At 29.6% G+C, this 18,619-nt stretch overlaps 1 protein-coding gene across 1 annotated transcript in view; it reads right to left on the reverse strand.

Moving 5' to 3' along the window:
• Nucleotides 1-18,619, reverse strand: part of Rme-8 (receptor mediated endocytosis 8) — a 170,910-nt gene that overhangs the window by 93,497 nt on the left and 58,794 nt on the right. Inside the window, 7 exon segments of the mRNA XM_076472799.1 lie at nt 2,788-2,895; nt 3,370-3,469; nt 8,830-8,987; nt 8,989-9,003; nt 11,001-11,083; nt 15,568-15,734; nt 17,180-17,271. Of these exon segments, the coding sequence (XP_076328914.1) occupies nt 2,788-2,895; nt 3,370-3,469; nt 8,830-8,987; nt 8,989-9,003; nt 11,001-11,083; nt 15,568-15,734; nt 17,180-17,271 (723 nt within the window).

Consider the following 18,619-nt stretch of genomic DNA (forward strand, 5'->3'; position numbering starts at 1 on the left):
TCTCAGGCTATAGCTGTGATTAACACTTACTAATTACGAATTTCAGATATTTCCCCAAGAGTGTTTACAGATTTCAAACATCACAAACCAATCAACTTCAGTAGATTCATATCAGACATTAGTATTTTGACAAAGTCATTATACAACTTCAATGTTTGGCTGTTGAAGAAAGAATAATACAGTGCTAGCTGTTAAGTGAATTGCATCTACATTAACTCAAAATTAATTAGCTCATTGTAAACCCTCAATAAAGGAAGATCTGAAGAAGATAGTAGGCAATATTGTTTGCTAGTTTGTAAATCTTTTATATACTGATCACTATTTGTAATAACCATTGGCATACATTGTATTATTGTTTGTATATTAAAATGTATTTATATTAAGAAATAAATGTGTATATCAATCTTGTTGGCAAATACAGTAAATATGATACATATGAGCATTTAGTTAACTTCTAAATCTAAATTACAATTTAACTCAGTTTTAGGCTACTTAAATCATAAGACATTACATAATAATATGGGGGCTCATCCAAGATAAATCATAATATGTAACAAACTTGTTCTTTCCTCCACAAACTGTAGAAGTCAATATATGCACACACCTATACAAAAAGCAAAATCAACTGACAAAAGTAAATATACCCCACAACTTAAAAATCATGAAACCATATACTACTGTATACCATATATTCCTGACATCAGCAAACAAATAACCAACATTTGGTAAAAACTAGTAACAAAATATGACATTCCAGTCAATACAAAATTTATTCAAAACCAGGCGCAAAACTAAAGTCTATACTATGTAAAAACTACACTGACAAACACAACACCAACATTATTTATAAAATACAATGTGATAATTGCTACGACTTCTCTGTTGGAGAAACAAGTATAAAAATATGAACCAGATTCAAAGAACACAAAAAGTCACCTTCACACGTTTTCGAACACTGCAAATGAAATAAACACAACATAACCAAAGAAACGTCCAAATACTAAATAAAGAAATAAACATAAACAAACGCAATATTAAGGAAGCCTTACTTATACAACAACTCAAGCCCAAAATAAACCAATACAAAGGAACACCTATATACCTATATTAATAAATATAATCAAACATCTAAGCACGCCCTTCTACATTCCTACACTCAATTATTCAACACCCTACAAACATGTAGTCAGCTATCAGTCAGTTACCTCTTTCTTTCTTTGTGAATTTGACAATGACCAAAGAAGGTTGAAACGTTGTTCATTCTTCTACTAGTGCTTTCTCAACCCATACCAGCTGTTTTTAAATATATAATTTTTCTCTACAAATGGGTTTTCTCGCCATCGCGGAAGAAATAAAGTATTTCTTTATTCTTGCTATTGCTTGTCAAAGACATCTAAGTCTACTTTTTATACTTTTGGTAGCAATGCATTAAATATTTTTTATTTAATTAAGTAATGCACTGAAGAACACAGAATGATAACATGCACACAATAGACAGTTTCCCCATGTATTATAATTTTTCTGGCCTTCTGACTATGTGACAAAAACAGTTATAAAAACTCCCCTAAAGCTTCTTCTGCAGTTGCTTGATTTTGAAAGCATTTATTGTTCAAAAAATTGTCAAAGTGCTTGAAAAAATGAAAATCTGTAGGGGAATAAAGTGGATGAGACAGAACCTCAATTCCCAATTCATTTGATTTTTGGAGTGTCATCCTTGACACATGGAGATGAGCATTGTTGTGAAGAAGAATAGGGCCCCTTTGATTGACCAGAGCTGATTGTTTCTTGTGCAACTTTTGATGCATTTTGGCCAATTCTTGACAGTATTTCTCCCCTGTGATTGTTTCCTCTGGATTCAGAAAGTTGGAGTGAATGATGTCGACTGCAGTCCACCATGAACTTTCTTTGGTGAAACTTGGGCTTTGGGAAATGCATTGGGGTTGTTTTTCGATCAAGTCATTACGCAGATTGTTTCCGATTGTTGTACAGAATCCAATTTTCATCGCATGTCACTATCCATTCAAGAAATGGATCATTAATATCCTGCAATAGCAGCATAGAGCAGGTCTTATAATGCTAATTTTACTGATCTTCAGTCAGCTCATGTGAAACCAACTTATCCACCTGTTTCATCTTTCCAATAGCAGTCAGGTGGTTGGTAGTGCTTTATTTGCTTGTGCCTAGCTTTTCTGCAAGCTCACATACTGTTGTGTGAGGGTCTGTTTCAACTGCTTCCCTTAAAGTGTTTCATCTAAGGATGGCTTCCTTCCATGACCTTCATGGTCTTTAAGACTTTAATCTCAATGTCGAGACATTTGGAATCAATACTTAACTGTGTGTTCAGTAACAGATCTGTGGCCAAATGCCTGGTTGATGTTCCTTGTAGTTTCAGTAGCTTTTTGTCCAAGTTTGAAGTTATAGAGGAAAATCAGATGAAAGTCCTTGTCCATGCTGCCTTGAGGGTTGCAAAACTTACTGTGAGTAGAGTTGAAACAGCAGACAATTAAGACACCTCATAGGTGACAAATGTTGGATTAAACCAACTAACCAATGATAAGTTACTCAAATATTCAGCTTCTAAGTATCATTGTGAGAATTCTGACATTTATTTCTGGACAACCTAATATAACTCACTAAAACCTCTACAGTAAGGGATAGCTGGGGCAAGAGGATTAAAATGCTTAAATATTTTTATTATGAAATCAAGTAGAAGAAATACAACATAAATTTGATAATGATTGGAGTCTACAGAAGAAGAAATGTGAATTATGAAAATAGAACACTCACAGTATGTTGGACAAACATGTCTAACAAACTTTCCATGAACTTCTTTGATGATAGAAGTAATGTTTTGTTGAGCTGCTCCTGTCGCAAATCATAGTCTTCATGCATAGGCTACAGTTAGAAAAACAAATTCATCTATTCATTTTTAAACATTGAACTGGGACTTATTTCCATAAAACAATAAACAAATACCTTACACAAATGTTATGTACAATAAATTATTTTTTATACCATCATATCACATATTAAACAAAATACAGTTTATGTAAACTTTGTTGATCAAACATGTTTCTACTATTTCAACATTACTGTTGTATGTCATTATCAATGATATATTTCATTTCTCAAACAAGCATCAAATATAAAACATTGTAAACAAGGAAAAACAATATCCCACTGGGGCATCACTTCATAAATAGATCATTCTCCAGTTTTCAAAGAACAAAACTAGTTTGCATATTAAAGTGAATGAAGAATAACATTTTGAGAGTTGAAATAACTGAAAATTTTCCTACAAATTTACTTAATAATGTCATTTTTATGTATATTATTTAACAAACATTTATCAGCAAAAGTTTTATCTACCTGCATAAGTGCACAGAGCATATCTATACCAGCATGAGTGACTCCATCCACATTACGTTTTAGTGCTTTTACAACCTTCATTCCAAGTCGTTCCCGTACCCTAGAAGAATAATTACATACTGCCAAAAAATAGTTCAGTAGATTTATGTATATTCATGCTACTATTTTTGTACATTCAAATATGAATATTTAATCTCCTTTAGCAAAAATCTATTGTTTTAACCATCCATGTAACTGCAGTTTGAAGAATACGTTTAAACCATACTTACAGGCAAACATTATGAGCTTTAATGTGTGTGCATTTTTAAAGACTATTGATTTTGAAAATTGCTGCTTTATGTACAAATTTAAATTGAGTATAATACACTAAAAATTCTCAAACATCAAAAACATCCTGTAGCCATTGTCATTTGCAATAATCTCTTCAAAAAATAATTTACTGTTAGATATATATATTTATATATATAATTACTCTTGTAATTATATAATGTAAAGTATGTATTGAACAAATATTTCATATATAAGTAATGCTAAAAATTCCTTAAGCAATTTCTGTTCTCTAAATATTTGAATGCTTGTTACAAATTGTAGACTTTCAATTGATACTTCAAAAAAGGAATTATCCAAGTTAAATGTTTACTCACACCTTACTCTATCAGCTTTACCACTGGATTTATAATTACACAGTATTGCCATAACAAATTGAATTGTCATATCAAGCAGCTAATCCCTTGATAAAGCTGACAAAGGAAAACATTATTTCATGAGGTACCTTTCTTTTTAGTTAGAGATTAAGATCTGCTTTTCTCCTGGATATAATGAAATAATTGAAAAATAAAGAAATATAAAATGCAGAGGTTTTCCTACTATAATTTATTCTTAAAAAACAGTATCACCTTTTTCTATCCTATACATAAGAAAAAGAATTATAGGTTGTGTATTATTCTAACTGAATAACCTGACCTACAAAGATATCTCTTAACAAAATGTAACCACAGATCTAAACACATCACTTCTACAAAATATACATGCATTCACACCCACACACATACATATACACACACTCATCTTTAGCAGCCATTTCAAGAACAAACAAGGTATATTGATTGTCAAAGTAAAGGAAAAACAGTTTTAGCTGCTGTGAAGAAAAGTTGACTTCTACACTGAACAATAATAAAGGTGCAACTAACTTTAATAAATTTTTGCAGTGAAATGTTAAGGCTTTTTAATTTAGGTAAACATTATAATTCCATTTAAAGTGTTAAACAAGAATATTTTTAAGATGTTATTTTATCATTATGCAAGATATATTTAGTGTAATTACTTAAAAAACATTTTATTTAATATTTCAATTTTTACATCCTCCTCAACTTGCATATCCCCCTGTAACTCAACAGGAAGCCTAGAGGGTAATAACAGTGGGCACAACATAGATAGCCCATTGTGTAGCATTGTGATGAAACCTTTCTCCCTGGGTGTCCTTTACTGATAGAAAGTTTTAGTGTCTTACATTTAAAATTTTATTAAACTTTTAATGCTTTTTGTTTACATTTTACCAATTAGTATAGCATAAAATCTCAGCCAAAAAACCATACTTTAACAGAATACAAGTTTTAGCTTCCTAATTCTACAGGGAAACATTTAACAAAATCACTGAATTTCTCCTAGATTGACATAAATGACTTTCTCTACACATCTTTTCTATTTTTTCCATCACCCCTTCAAAAAGTATGAAATTAAATGTAAATTAATCACAATAGAATTGTCACTATAATTTTTATAGCATTCAATTCTGTTTGGTTTCAGACCCTTCCTGCCACATCCTCTTTTTCAGGATTCATTAATATTTCTCTTACATTTAATTATATATTACACATAACCAATAGAAAGTCAAGATTTTTATCTATCAGATGGTGTACCATATAACATTATGTTCTTAATAAATAACAGTCAATTCTGCTCAGAGTACAAGCAACATGAAAAACTTAACTAGATTGTGTGAATTTACAATGGCTGTTGTTGCATAATTAGAAAGCCAGAAAAATTGAAAGAGTTTGAGGAAATTGTCTACTTTTTCCATGTTATTAGTCTATGTTCTTCAATACATTATTTAATTAAATAGGGAATTATTTAGTGCAATATTACCATCAGTATAAGCAAAAGTATAGTTAACTGTCATCAACAAAAAGAAAATTGGGTAAGTACTTTATTTCTTGTTTTTCATGTTTTTTCTTGATTTATTATTATAAAAGTAACTAAAATGTAAAAACAAGGATCTTTTTAGTTTGATTAAGATTAGATCAGATTTACAAGTTATAATGGCACAAAGTAGTCAGACATAGATCAAAACAGCAATAAAACCAAATTTAATCATAAGTACTTGTATATGGTAACAAGCTTAAATCTACTTAGAATAAATGAATGTAGTTTTAAGTTAATATCTGAAGTCATTCTAGAAAGACAAAAAAGATAATTTATGTTCATTTCAATACTATTTTGTTTCTTATGGTTACAAGGTTGGTCTAACTGTTCAATATCACACAGATATATAGTGGAGAAAATAACAGAAAAAATATAAAGTTTTACTGAAAAAGCAACACCTTGTGAAATTTAGGAGGTTTTTTAGGGATTACACAAAGGAAACTAGAGATTTCTGAGGTTAGGAAAAATACTTTTAGTCTTAACATGAAAATTACTTTACACTCTAGCTATTCAAAACAAATACTCAATATATTCAACATATTAGAAATATGATTTTTTATGTGAAAGACTTATAATATTAACTAAAAGACTGAAATTTTGTGAAAATACACATACTTTTTTGAAAGTTACAAGTAATAAATCTACAAATAAAAAGTCTTTAAATGAGTACAAAATGGCCACGAGTTCTGTCACAGTGACCAAGCCCATTTTGAGAAAGTTAATTCTAATTATGTGTTCCCTCATACTACAATTAATGATACTGCTAGCAACAATAAAATGTTGTAAAAAAATCAGAAGTAAAATATTTTTATATCAAACTTACAGAATCAAAAAGTAAACAAACAGGCCAAATGGTAAAAGATTAACTATCAAACATAACTGTCTTTATGCATTTTCCTATAGCAGTTATTAACAAACAGAAAAGTTAATAGTATCAAAACTATAAAAACTTCAAATGAGTTCAAAGAAGCCACATGGTTGGTCAAATTGACCAAGCCCATGTTGAAAGAGTTAAAAAAAATATTTGCATAGATCCAAAGAGTTGTATTAAACACATTTACCACCTATACTTTTTAAGAAACTATCACTCCCCAAAAATATAATTTGTCTTATTTTTCTCATGATTTTTCCTTCTATGACAGTGGCTTTATTAATGTAGATAATTATCACTTTTTATAATGTTACAGCATGTGGTTTACACAGCTAGTAATGAAACACAGCTTTGAAGACAGGTATATATATAAAGGATGAAAGCAATTTACTAGATGAAATTATAATATACTTACTTCAATTTATAGTAAATAAAATAGTTTTAGCAGCAACCTACAGCATTCATATTTTATGTAGAGGGTAAATAATGAATTCTTATTAAAAAACTACAGTTCTAGAACTTTGTTTGGAATTTTCTTCCCTGAAAATATTTTATGTCCAATTATATCTGCTTGAATGTTAAAGAATTTTTATGTTGTGTTTAGACATCACTTAAGTGTAGATAGGTTTAGGAAATGGTTCAGACAAGGCAAATTCTTCATTATTGAATATTTTTAACTTCATAATATTAAAACACCATATAAAAGTACATATTATTTGTTACAAGCAAATTATATTTATTGTATACAAGTTGATTTTAGTCAATGCTGTTGGCAAATGTCAGAATACTTCACATCACATGTTAACAGTAGTGCCATTTTAAAAGGTAAGGTCTTAGGTCATGAATAAATCTTTCAGTTTTTCAATGTTACTATTTTTACTTTGCCAGAAGTAGATGTTTCAACTTACAAAATAAAATGTCATAAGAAATATGTTAATAAATGTCAAACATGTTGAAACCTTGTAACCACAAAAACTGAAATACATCTAAATTACCTTGTTTTTCTTTCTAGAATGACTTCAAATTGTAACATGAACCTACATTCATTTATTATAAGTAGCTTTAAGTTCATAACGATAAAAGTGTACTTATACTTAAATTTTATCATTTGATTGCCCTTTGAATCACATCTAACTACTATCCACATCATTACAATTTGTAAATCAAAGAATGTGCAGCTCATGTTACATTATCTAATTACATTAGCCATGAGCTACAACGTGTATGTTTTGTGAAACATTTTTATTATATCAATAGTTATTTTACCAAATCCTAAAAAGAGCCCTACTTTTACATTTTAGTTTTTTGTAATAATAAATAAACTTGAAAATCAAGGAATAAAGAACTAAAACTTTTTTTTGCTGCAATTGTCAATGACACTTAACCCTACTTTTTTTATAATAATGGTACTAATGTACTAAATTTTTATTTAATTAAATAATGCACCAACAAACAAAAACTAAGAACATGCAAAAAGAAGACAATTTTCCCTAGCTCTCAAAATTTGTGTGGCTTTATAACTACAAGAGCAGTTACAAATTCATCAAAGCCAGTTGTTAACATTCCCATAAAAATGAGGGTTGCACTCTTAGTGAAACTGATGATTCTTAGTTCAGAACACAATATTATACATTATTTGATAGATGAAAACCTTGACCTTCTATTGGTTATAGGTAATATATAACTAAACATAAGAAATAACTGTTAAATCATGAAATGAGAGGATGTGACAGATGGGGTTTGATTTTATATTTGATTGCTCTGTAACCAAACAAAATTGAAGGCTATAAACTTTATGATTTGTCTGAGCAATGACAATTTTATAGTGCATAATTTACATTTAATTTCATACTTTTTGGAGAGGTGGAGGATAAAAGAGAAGATGCTTAGAAAAAATATGTCACACTGGAAAATTCTTTATCATATTGTCTTTCACAATTAAATAACTTAAAACTTATATACTGTTAAAATCTGGATTATCATCTAAGATTTTAAGCTATAATAATTGGTATAACAAACAAAAGTGGCTTAATAAAATGTTGAACATAAGATACTGAAACTTTGTGCAATAAAGGATATCCATGGTGAGAGAGTTCACTAACATCATAACTGAAATGCGTTTCATCATAAAATACAACTGTTTCAAATTTTTATCTATCTATTTAATGGTAAACATAAATGAATATCATTTTGATAAAGATGTAAAAACCACTATTTTAATTCTAGCTTACAATTAATTGTGATGTAGGTGACATAAAAAGCAAATCCTCTTTCCTTTCAGTTCAATTTTGAGGCATTTTTATTGCAACAACAATACATAAATTTATCTGCACTAAAAACAAAGAAAAAGTTTTCCTGTTGAATATTAAAAGTTGGTGTACAAAAACCTTGGTAGCAGAGTAAAAGATGCAAATCCAATCTTTGAAGCCACTAGTCTTCTAAGACCTTGAAACTGGGCTTCAAGAACACAGTTATCTATAACATTTTGGTCTCCTTCTTTTTCCAAAAGAGCAACTAAAGCTCCTTGTATCAATTTTTCCTTTTTTCTCTGCAAATAAACCCTATTCATAAAAGGGGAAAAAATATTAATTTATATTTGCAAAGTTCGAAACTTTTGTGTGACATTTGTCAACACAGCATTAAAACACAGTCCTAGAATTGCAAGTTAAAATTGAAGATAAGCATCTATTGGTTCATTTCTTTAACAGTTATTTCAGCATCATTTGATATTCTAGTTCCTCTCTCCATAACTTCTTACACATTCCACTAAAATTAAGTCTAATTTCAACAAATACTAGATTTTGCAAAGATAAGTTTCACCACTACAAAAAATGCATAAATTAGTCATACTATAATATACTTATAATTTCAAAATATACTTTTTTATATAAAACAAGAATCATTACATCACTTTTAATTACTCAATTACAAATGATGAACAAAGAAAAGATGCATAGATTTTATGGTAATTTTCCTTTTCTTGATCTACAAGTTGCTAATTAGAGCTGTACTCATTCATTTATCTTAAAGACTTTGTGCAATTAATAAAGATAATAAAATGAAAAATTATTGTCACAGTTCACAACAAACCAAGAGAACTCAAAACTGTTAAAAAAAAAAAAGTCATATCAAGAGCTGTAAGTGTAAAGTTAAATGAAAACAATGTAGAATCTTACATTTTCAAATACTCTATTCCATCTGTAACTGTATTTTTTTTTTTAGAATGATGAGATAATTTAGGAAATTCTTGTGATCCTGTATGCAACAGGTATACAAGGTTGTGTCAACATTTTTATTAACTTTCATGGGTTGAGTACATACAAAACATCATACAAGCTCAAATAAAAAAATCAGTAATGTAGGAATAATATAGCACAACAATCATAAGAACATAGTAAATGTTTGCTAATACCACATACTTCCAGCAGAGTCTGCCACCAGGTTTTTAAATTATAGCTATGTTTGACAAAACACAGAATGATATTGACTAAAACATAAGCAATTTTTATAAAATTGCTCTCTTCAGAAGGTGCCATATTTGTGGTTCATTTGTCACTCATAGTTAAAACTAATTTGGATAAATTGTATAATTTTTATAGATGACCTTTAGCTATTCTTCCAATAGATGTTATTTTATATTAAGTCCTACAGAAACAAATATAGGTATATATTTTAAACCAGTTACTTTTCACTTTGAAGCTAAACACACTACTGTGTCACTCACTGCCCACAAAGAGCATCTCCTTCACAGAACTTGTATGGCAGCCAGAAATAAAAACTGAATTTTAAATTTTAAATAAAGAACAAAAATATCTACTTCTGTAAATATATTTTTTTTTATAAGCCAAACCACAAGAAAACAGGATCTTATGAGCTATTACAGGATCTTTGGCCAATTTTACAGGTTTTTAACTTTAAGAGTCACTCGTCACCATATGGCAACCACATAGTGGTTTGAATTTTTTTGCTAGAAATGTAAACTTAGCACCCAAATCAATAGCTTAAGCCTAATCTACACAGATAACAATCTTGCCAACATGACATATATTGTTATTCAAAAATTAGTAATATTTCCAGTAGAAAACTGTTTCATTTTTATGAGAAAACAGACTTTAAATGGCATCAAATCACTCTCATGTTTTTATACTCAGAGACATTATCTGTTGACAATTTTGAGCATGATATGACTGAAAAATGTATGTACACCTAAAGGGTTAAAAGCTAAGCTTCTGAAAAACAGGTTTTAAAGATTTGTTGAAAGCCTATTTCAGTATTTACTGTTACTATGTCCTTCTCTGTTTAAGAACAGTATGCTTTTATCAGCTTTAATATTAAAAACACACACATAAAAAAAGCAGGAATAATTCAGACTTTTTTTCTCAGGAGAGCACCTTCTTTACAGTATATATTACTTTATGCTCACAGTGGAAAAATTACCACTAAGGAAAAAAATCATTGAACTACTTAAGCATAATGTGTGATAACATTTAACAGTTTTTTGATAAGTTTAAATTTTAGCTCAAATATTTTCATCTAATTACAGCCAAATCTTACTTACATCTTGTGTAACACTGTGTAAGAGTCCACTGTATGGTACATTGTTATTGAACCTAAATACACATTCAGCAAAATCACAGCCACCTGAAAATACAAACCAAACACTCTAATTAAAACTATATCGCAGAGTACATAATTATTTCTGTTCATTTTCCTATACTTGTAGTTTTGAATAACACTTGTTCTCTGTGATATTTAGTACTACTGAATCCATTACAAAGAGTTGTTTGTATGTTTTGTCATTAAATTTGAATGTTATTTATTTTTCTTTAGTATTTCACATAAATTGATTATCAGGTCATCCCATAAATGTCTGAAAATTTAATACAGAAAGTGCATCATCATTTTTGTCTTTGTAGAAGGCTTTAATGACTAAAATATGTAGCAGGACATGTATAAAAATGTTCAGACAAATAAAAGAAACTAACCCAATTCCACTTTTACAGATCATTAATCAAATAAACCCTTATGAAGATGAATGTATTTGAGGAGCACATCAGGCATATATAGCTTTATGAATTTAAAAATCACAATAGTGCAGCAGAAACTTCTCGAAACATTCAAGGCATTTATGGTGCAGAGTCTCTCAATAAAAGAAAATGTCAAAGGTGGTTTCAAAAGTTCAGATGAGGTGACTACAGCTTAACTGATGTGCCACATTCAGGTCATCCTGTTGAGTTTAATGATGACTTGTTGCTGGCTGCACTTGATGAAGATTGTGCTGTAACAATCAAACTAGCATAGAAGCCTAATTCAACCCATTCAACAATTCACCAACACCTGCATCAGCTTGGAAGGAATGGTATCTAAACTTGGAAAATGGGTCTCCCATGATTTGACAGAAACCAACCTTAGAGCAAGAGTGGGCATTTGCACTTCTCTGCACTCTTGTGAATATAACTCACCATTTTTAGACAGGTTAGCGATTAGAGATGAAAAAATGGATATTTTATAAGAACGTTAAGCACTGCAGACAATGGCTCAGTGCAGGTAAACTGGCTAAAACACAGCCCAAAATGGACCTTCACCCTAGGAAAGTACTGTTAAGCATTTGATGGGATATTGTTGGTGTGATCCACTTTGAGTTGTTGCCACTCAATGTATCGATTATATCAGACTTCTATTGTCAACAGTTAGAGCACTTGAATGTTGCACTGAAAGAAAAGAGGCCTGCTTTGATTAATTGTAAAGGTGTTGTGTTACACCAGGATAATGCACAGCCCCATAAGGATCACATCTGCAAAGACTGAAGAGCTAGACTGGGAAAAACTTCAACATCCTCCTTATTCTCCAGACCTTGCCCCATCTGATTATCATGTATTCCAAAGTTTTCAGAACTATATTGATGGAAAAGTGCTTGAAACATATGAGGATGTCAAAACTACCCTCTCTACATTCTTTTTCTTCAAACCCTAAGAATTTTATAGAAGTGGCATTCAAAAGCTTGTGAATCATTGGCAGGAAGTAATTAATAATGATGGAACATACATTATTGATTAAATAACATTATAAGCATCTGAAATCCTTTCTCTTTTTCTGAACATAAAATTGGACATTACTTAAGGGATGACCTGATATAAGCTCTTCTATAAGTAACAGATGTACATCATTTCACTGGAAATCACCAAACAATCTTTCAGTTATTTCTAAATGGATGTTTAATTTTTATTACTTTTTGATATTTGCAAATGTTCTGTTAACTTTTCTTACAGTGAACAATATCAGTTGGAGTAACTCAGAACTCAGTACTACAGCCTTTGTTCTTTGTGCCTAATCAAATATTACTTCAAGTTTCTAATGATATTAAGGTCTTGGATGTTGCTGACTGAGTAGAATATTGCTGCTTCACAGAAAAATTTTGATAATTTTATAAGTTAAGCAAATATGGTAGATGACTTTTAACCATAATGAAAGCAAGGTATGCAAAGCGAGTTATCATAACTTGAATTGTAAGTATGATTTTCATATGAATAATTTTAAAAATGCCACGGAATAAAATGATTTTGGTGTTCTGGTTCAATTTCTTAAACCAACCAAACAGTATGCTGTTGTAAGTGGCAAAATAGACAGGATTTTAAAATTTATCCACAGAAATACTGACTACAAGCCTAACCAGGTTATAGTTTTGTTTTATGAGTCACTCATGAGGCAATGTTTGGAGTACTGTGTTCAGTCTTGGGTTCTTTACATTAAGAAAGACATTGTATCATTTGGAGGAGTTAAATTTGATGGTTTGTTTGTTGTTAAGCTCAAAAATACTCAATTGGCTATCTGTGCTTTATCTGCTACAGATATTAAAACCCAATTTTTAACATTATAAGTCTACAGGTTTACTACTGAGTTGCCCAGGCTAAATGATAAGAGTAAGATTACTAGAATGATACCTCAAATGGAAAGGTTGTCATTCAAAGACATGCTAAAATTTCTGAAATTGTGTTCTCTTGACAAAAGAAGGGTAAGGTATTTGAAAGCAAATTGGCAGTGTTTCCAATAATTGATGAGTAGTATGACTAGAGGACATCTTTAGTTTTATTTGCCTAACAGGGTAGGTGGCCTTTTGAATTGGTTGCTTTCAGATGTAGTGGATACAGTGCATTTAAGTGGTTTAGAAAAGGTTGGATAAATATTTGAATGACAAAGGTTAGCTCTGAGTGTTTTTACTTTTTTTTTTGTAAGTTTTGTGGATGGAAATACCTAGACAGATTAGCAAGTCTCTTGTTGTCCATAAATATTCTGTTTATGTTTATAATTCTTATTTATAAAGATGTAAAGCTCCACAAAGTAACTTCCTAAAGGAAACCTAGTTTCAATAAATTCTCATAGCAGTAATGTAGTACCAGTAATTTAACAATAATACTACTTGAATCTTATTGTATTAAATCAAAGATATTATAAATCAGTCCAGTAAAACAACTGTTATGCAGATTTTTGTTGTTGTTTCTCTTTCAGAGTTGTGTTTTCAAAAACATTGATTATTTTTTACACAAACTTATTATAAGTAGTCAGAGAAAGTACAAATTAGTTGAACAAAACAACTGTTATGGAACTTTGGGTTCTTGTTTCCCTTTCAGGGTTGTGTTATCAAAAAGGTGTGTGGCTATTTTCATGTACATGACTATTAGATATTCAACTTTTTCCAATTTTGTACCAATTAACTATTTAACTGTGGGATCACATAAAATACATAAGCTTATCTGAGTAAGAAAACATGTACAACAATGCATATGGTAACGTTTCCTTTTTTAATGTTTTCTCACAAAAACTGGTAAGATTTTGTTAAAGATAAGTATCTCACACATAAATAATAACAATATTTTCCTTTTTAATTTTCCTTACTGTCCTTTACTATTTATTATTAATCTCAACACAAATCAATGATGTTCTTGGGGCATACTACAGTATCTTTGAAAGAGGAGTACAATCCTTTGGCCAAAATTACTTACACTCACATAATAGCACAAGTCTTGAGAATCAAAGCAAAGTTTAAAAAATATCTAAACTTTTCAATTGTGTATTTTAGAACAAATTATACATTAATTAACTAAAATATAAAAGTAAAACCTAAAAACAATTAACTATCTCTCTAACTATGACATACTTTGATAAACAACCACAAGTGCCATCATGGACAAAGCAGCCAACAACATTAACAGCAGTTATATCTACCCAATGATGACAACTAATTGCTAATTTCAAAATTATGATTGTTGGATTAGAGTGTAAAATGAGCTCTTTCTAGTGGTTATAAGCAGGTGCATCAAATAAGTACATGTTTCTTGTAAATTTTAAGGTTAAGTGTAAAAGGGGAGTGTGGCATTTGTCAGGAGTTTGGAAAATTTATTTCTCATTTCTACCAAACTCAGTCAAAGTACTCTGGAACATACATATAAATAGTGCAGTAAGTGTATTTTCTGTCTCGACATACATCTACAGACACTGTAGTTGTTTGTTTCAAGTCAGAGATTGCAGAAGTTCATATTTATGAATGTTTATGCATCATTTCAGAACAAAACTGAAATTTAAATACTTTTTTCAGGTTTTTTTTTAAATAAATGTATTAAATCTTGGACAATATAAAACATTGAATTATTACATACATTATAAGGTTACTTTTACTGATGTACATTGAGAATAAAGTTGTTTCATTAAATATTGAATGTAACTTAATGATTTGTGCAGAAAGGAATTTAAAGATGTACCTGTTGTGAAAGGGTTAAAAAATTTATGAATGAAAGTAAGGAATATGCAATAATATGTCAATCACTACGTATAACTATATCCAACATCAACAATAATTTTCTCCTAGCATAAGGTTGGTTGGGATATAACAAAAAATATATCAGTAGTTGAAATACTTTCTATACAGCCAGTTACTTGAATAGTAACTGTTTCTTTATCAACTAGGTTAAGTTGATGAGCTGCAATTTTTACAGGTTCCTTCAACTCTCACTATATCTATAAAAAAATAACTCTAGAAATAACATAAGCTTTCATTAATGTTGTATGTTTCATATCATAAACTTAACATCAAATAAACAGTTTATACATGATTTATTAAAACCACGTACTTGGTGGACATTGCAGAAATTTAAGATGCCAGCTTTCAACTTCTTCATCAACAGGAACAGTGAATGGACCAAGTCTTTGACCACGATTGGTTGGTATCATTTTAACATGGACACTTTGGTTACCTGATGCCCTGACCCCATCCAGCAGGGAAGCTAACAAAGCATCTCTGGAGGAACATTATCAGAAAATATTTTCTTCCACAACTCATACAAACATATAAAAACTTTTTTATCAACCATGAAAACTCCCTATTCTCATACATGACAACACGATATTTAAGTTTGGAACTGCGTTTAATGGAATGATATATTTAATTTGCTCTCTTACTTACAACTTATGTACTGATCCATTATTATTTCATTACACCTGTGAATAATAAATATACCTAATATGTCAAACATACACATTCTAAATGAAAATCAAATGAACTGATTTAAAAAAAGTAACAATTCAAAATGTTTAACAATTTCAAATAGAATATCTTGATCTTTCTTGTTAATCTTAAAGAATTATGTTGAACATGTAAAATTTTTTATACATTAATGATTAGATCTCAATTTTAAAAAATCAAGATGGCATTTGTGCCAACTTGCAAGTTGTAGCAACAAATTATATCAGGTTAAATGATATGATACAAGAAATGAGTAGTTTTATTTTTCTTATCACTAAAATGAGCCATTTTGGAGTAAGGTGACACTGTAAAGCACTAAGAAGTGGTTATGAACTTCCCAACAAGGGCACAAGAAACATAATTGCTTTCACATAATTGATGATGAATGAAACAACCTTTTAAATTGCTCAAGCTTCTTGATAGTTTCTGGATCTAAATAAAATGCATATTCTCAGCAAAATAAAGATATAGTAAATATGACAAGGTTTTTGGCCTCAATACATAATTAAATATTTGCCATTTCTTCAAATAAAAGGGTGAATACTGTAAGTACAAAAATTGTTTGCAATTAAATCAGCAAACAATTTTATTAACTTCAAAAATATAATAGAACTGCTTTCTGAACCTATCACAGATATGCCCTTTTGTTCATGAAATGTGGATTAATGGCCATGAATCACATAACTTCAAGATAAAATAACACCTTTAAGCATTACTTTACCAATATTTAGTTCAGTTGATGTTACAAATATTATTTTTATGCAATATAGAATGATATATAAAACTTAAAAATAATGCATCACAAAACTTTAAAGCACCATAGATATAAAATTCACTAATAAAATATCTGAGTCATGTTTTAGCAAGTTGTCAAGCAAGTGAGAATAATTTTCTTTTCACTTGAATTTGATTCACTGACAATGGACAGCTATACAACCTTTACATATATTCACTGCTTCATGTTCCTGTATTTTCCTGACTTCAGACATTACTTACTTTTGTTTATACTTGATTTTAGCATCTTCATATGATAACTAAATGATTACTGATTTTTTTAATCTTTGTGTTAGTCTTCCTCATACAGAAATATTATGTGAATTAAACAAATATTTGTTCAATAATAAAATATTCAATTAACTGCTTTGATAAAAAAAAAATCTAAGTATTTTTCTTAGCTTTCAACCCAATACTTTATTGTTGGATTTCACTTGTTCACTCACCTATCAGTTGATGTATATGTTCGAACTTCACCTTTCACGTATTCAACCAAGAACATTTGTGGGTTTTCTGAACACCTTACTATTGCAAATATCTGAGATTAAGAAAAAAAGAAAAAAAGAAAAAAAAAGATTAACACAAGTACATGTTAGTCTTCTTTCTAGGTATACATGGGCCAGAAAGAATATTTTTCATAATTGATTGTTTGTCAAAGTTTGAAGATTGAAAAAACATTTTACAACAAAATTTTATGAAACTAAAGTATTACAGATGCCAATAACATAAATTATGTTATTACTAGAGTACAGCCAGGTTAACAACTTCAAATGTACAGAAAAAGCCAGTGAATTTTGATAACACTACATTCCAACAACTGTTTTTATGTCATGTTGCTTAACAACAAAAGTATAATATAATATTATTGTTAGTTTATATACAGAAAATATAAAATGAAATGTACACACAACAAAACTGGAAAAAATATTTCATTTCTTATCCCTTTTGTGACAGGTCACATGTCAAAGGCAACATCATCACATATGTTGACTTGAATTCAAAATTTTATTAAACTATATTTTACAAATTTATATCAGTAAGTCTGGAATCAAATTGTAGATTATAATTCAAAACGTAATATTATATACGAGTTATTTTTTAATTTTAGAATGAATATTATTAGAACACATCCAGATATAGATTTTAGTGTGTCAAGCGGTATGTTGAATGCAGCAATGTTTAAAATTAGATTTTTTTGATATCAAAATACAAATTCTGTAGTTGTGTATAACTTATGAACAAATCACTAATATTATCAAGCTAGAGTATAAAATAAGAACCTCAGGTCTTTTTATTTTACTGAGATATGGCTCACATACTGCATTAAACACAGTTGCCCAGTTCACCTCTTTCCATTTTTGGAAAATGGTCCATTATATACAGCTACTTCAATATATGGCATGTGAATAACCAATCAAGAACTCAATGTCCCCCAGATCCAGAGTGGATTTTCCCCACCATTTTAATCTTTGAAAAGGTTTCCATGTTATTTTTATTCATGTTTTAAAGGAAAAAGGTTGTGTTTTTAGTCTGCTTGAAGTTTCATATTTTTAAAATCTAAATATATCTTAGTTACTAAGCTTAATAAATTATTGTGGAATTCTATGGTATCAATGTAGTTATTTATCAACTGCATATATAAAACCAAGAAAAATAATCTTGATTGATATCCTGCACATGCAAAATTTAAAAAAGCTTAGCAACCTATGTCCAGCAGCAACACAGTTCAAAGCTTATAGCGAGAAGAGATAATTGTTTGCTTTACTCCTTCAATTACTGTTCTATATTTTAAAAAACATAAGTTTAATAATTTATTTCCAAATAACAATAATCTATATACATATATGTATGTAAAATGTACAATGAGTGAACTGTGACAATATTAC

This window comes from Tachypleus tridentatus, chromosome 12 (genome assembly GCF_004210375.1).
Source record: "Tachypleus tridentatus isolate NWPU-2018 chromosome 12, ASM421037v1, whole genome shotgun sequence".
Taxonomy (NCBI): domain Eukaryota; kingdom Metazoa; phylum Arthropoda; class Merostomata; order Xiphosura; family Limulidae; genus Tachypleus; species Tachypleus tridentatus.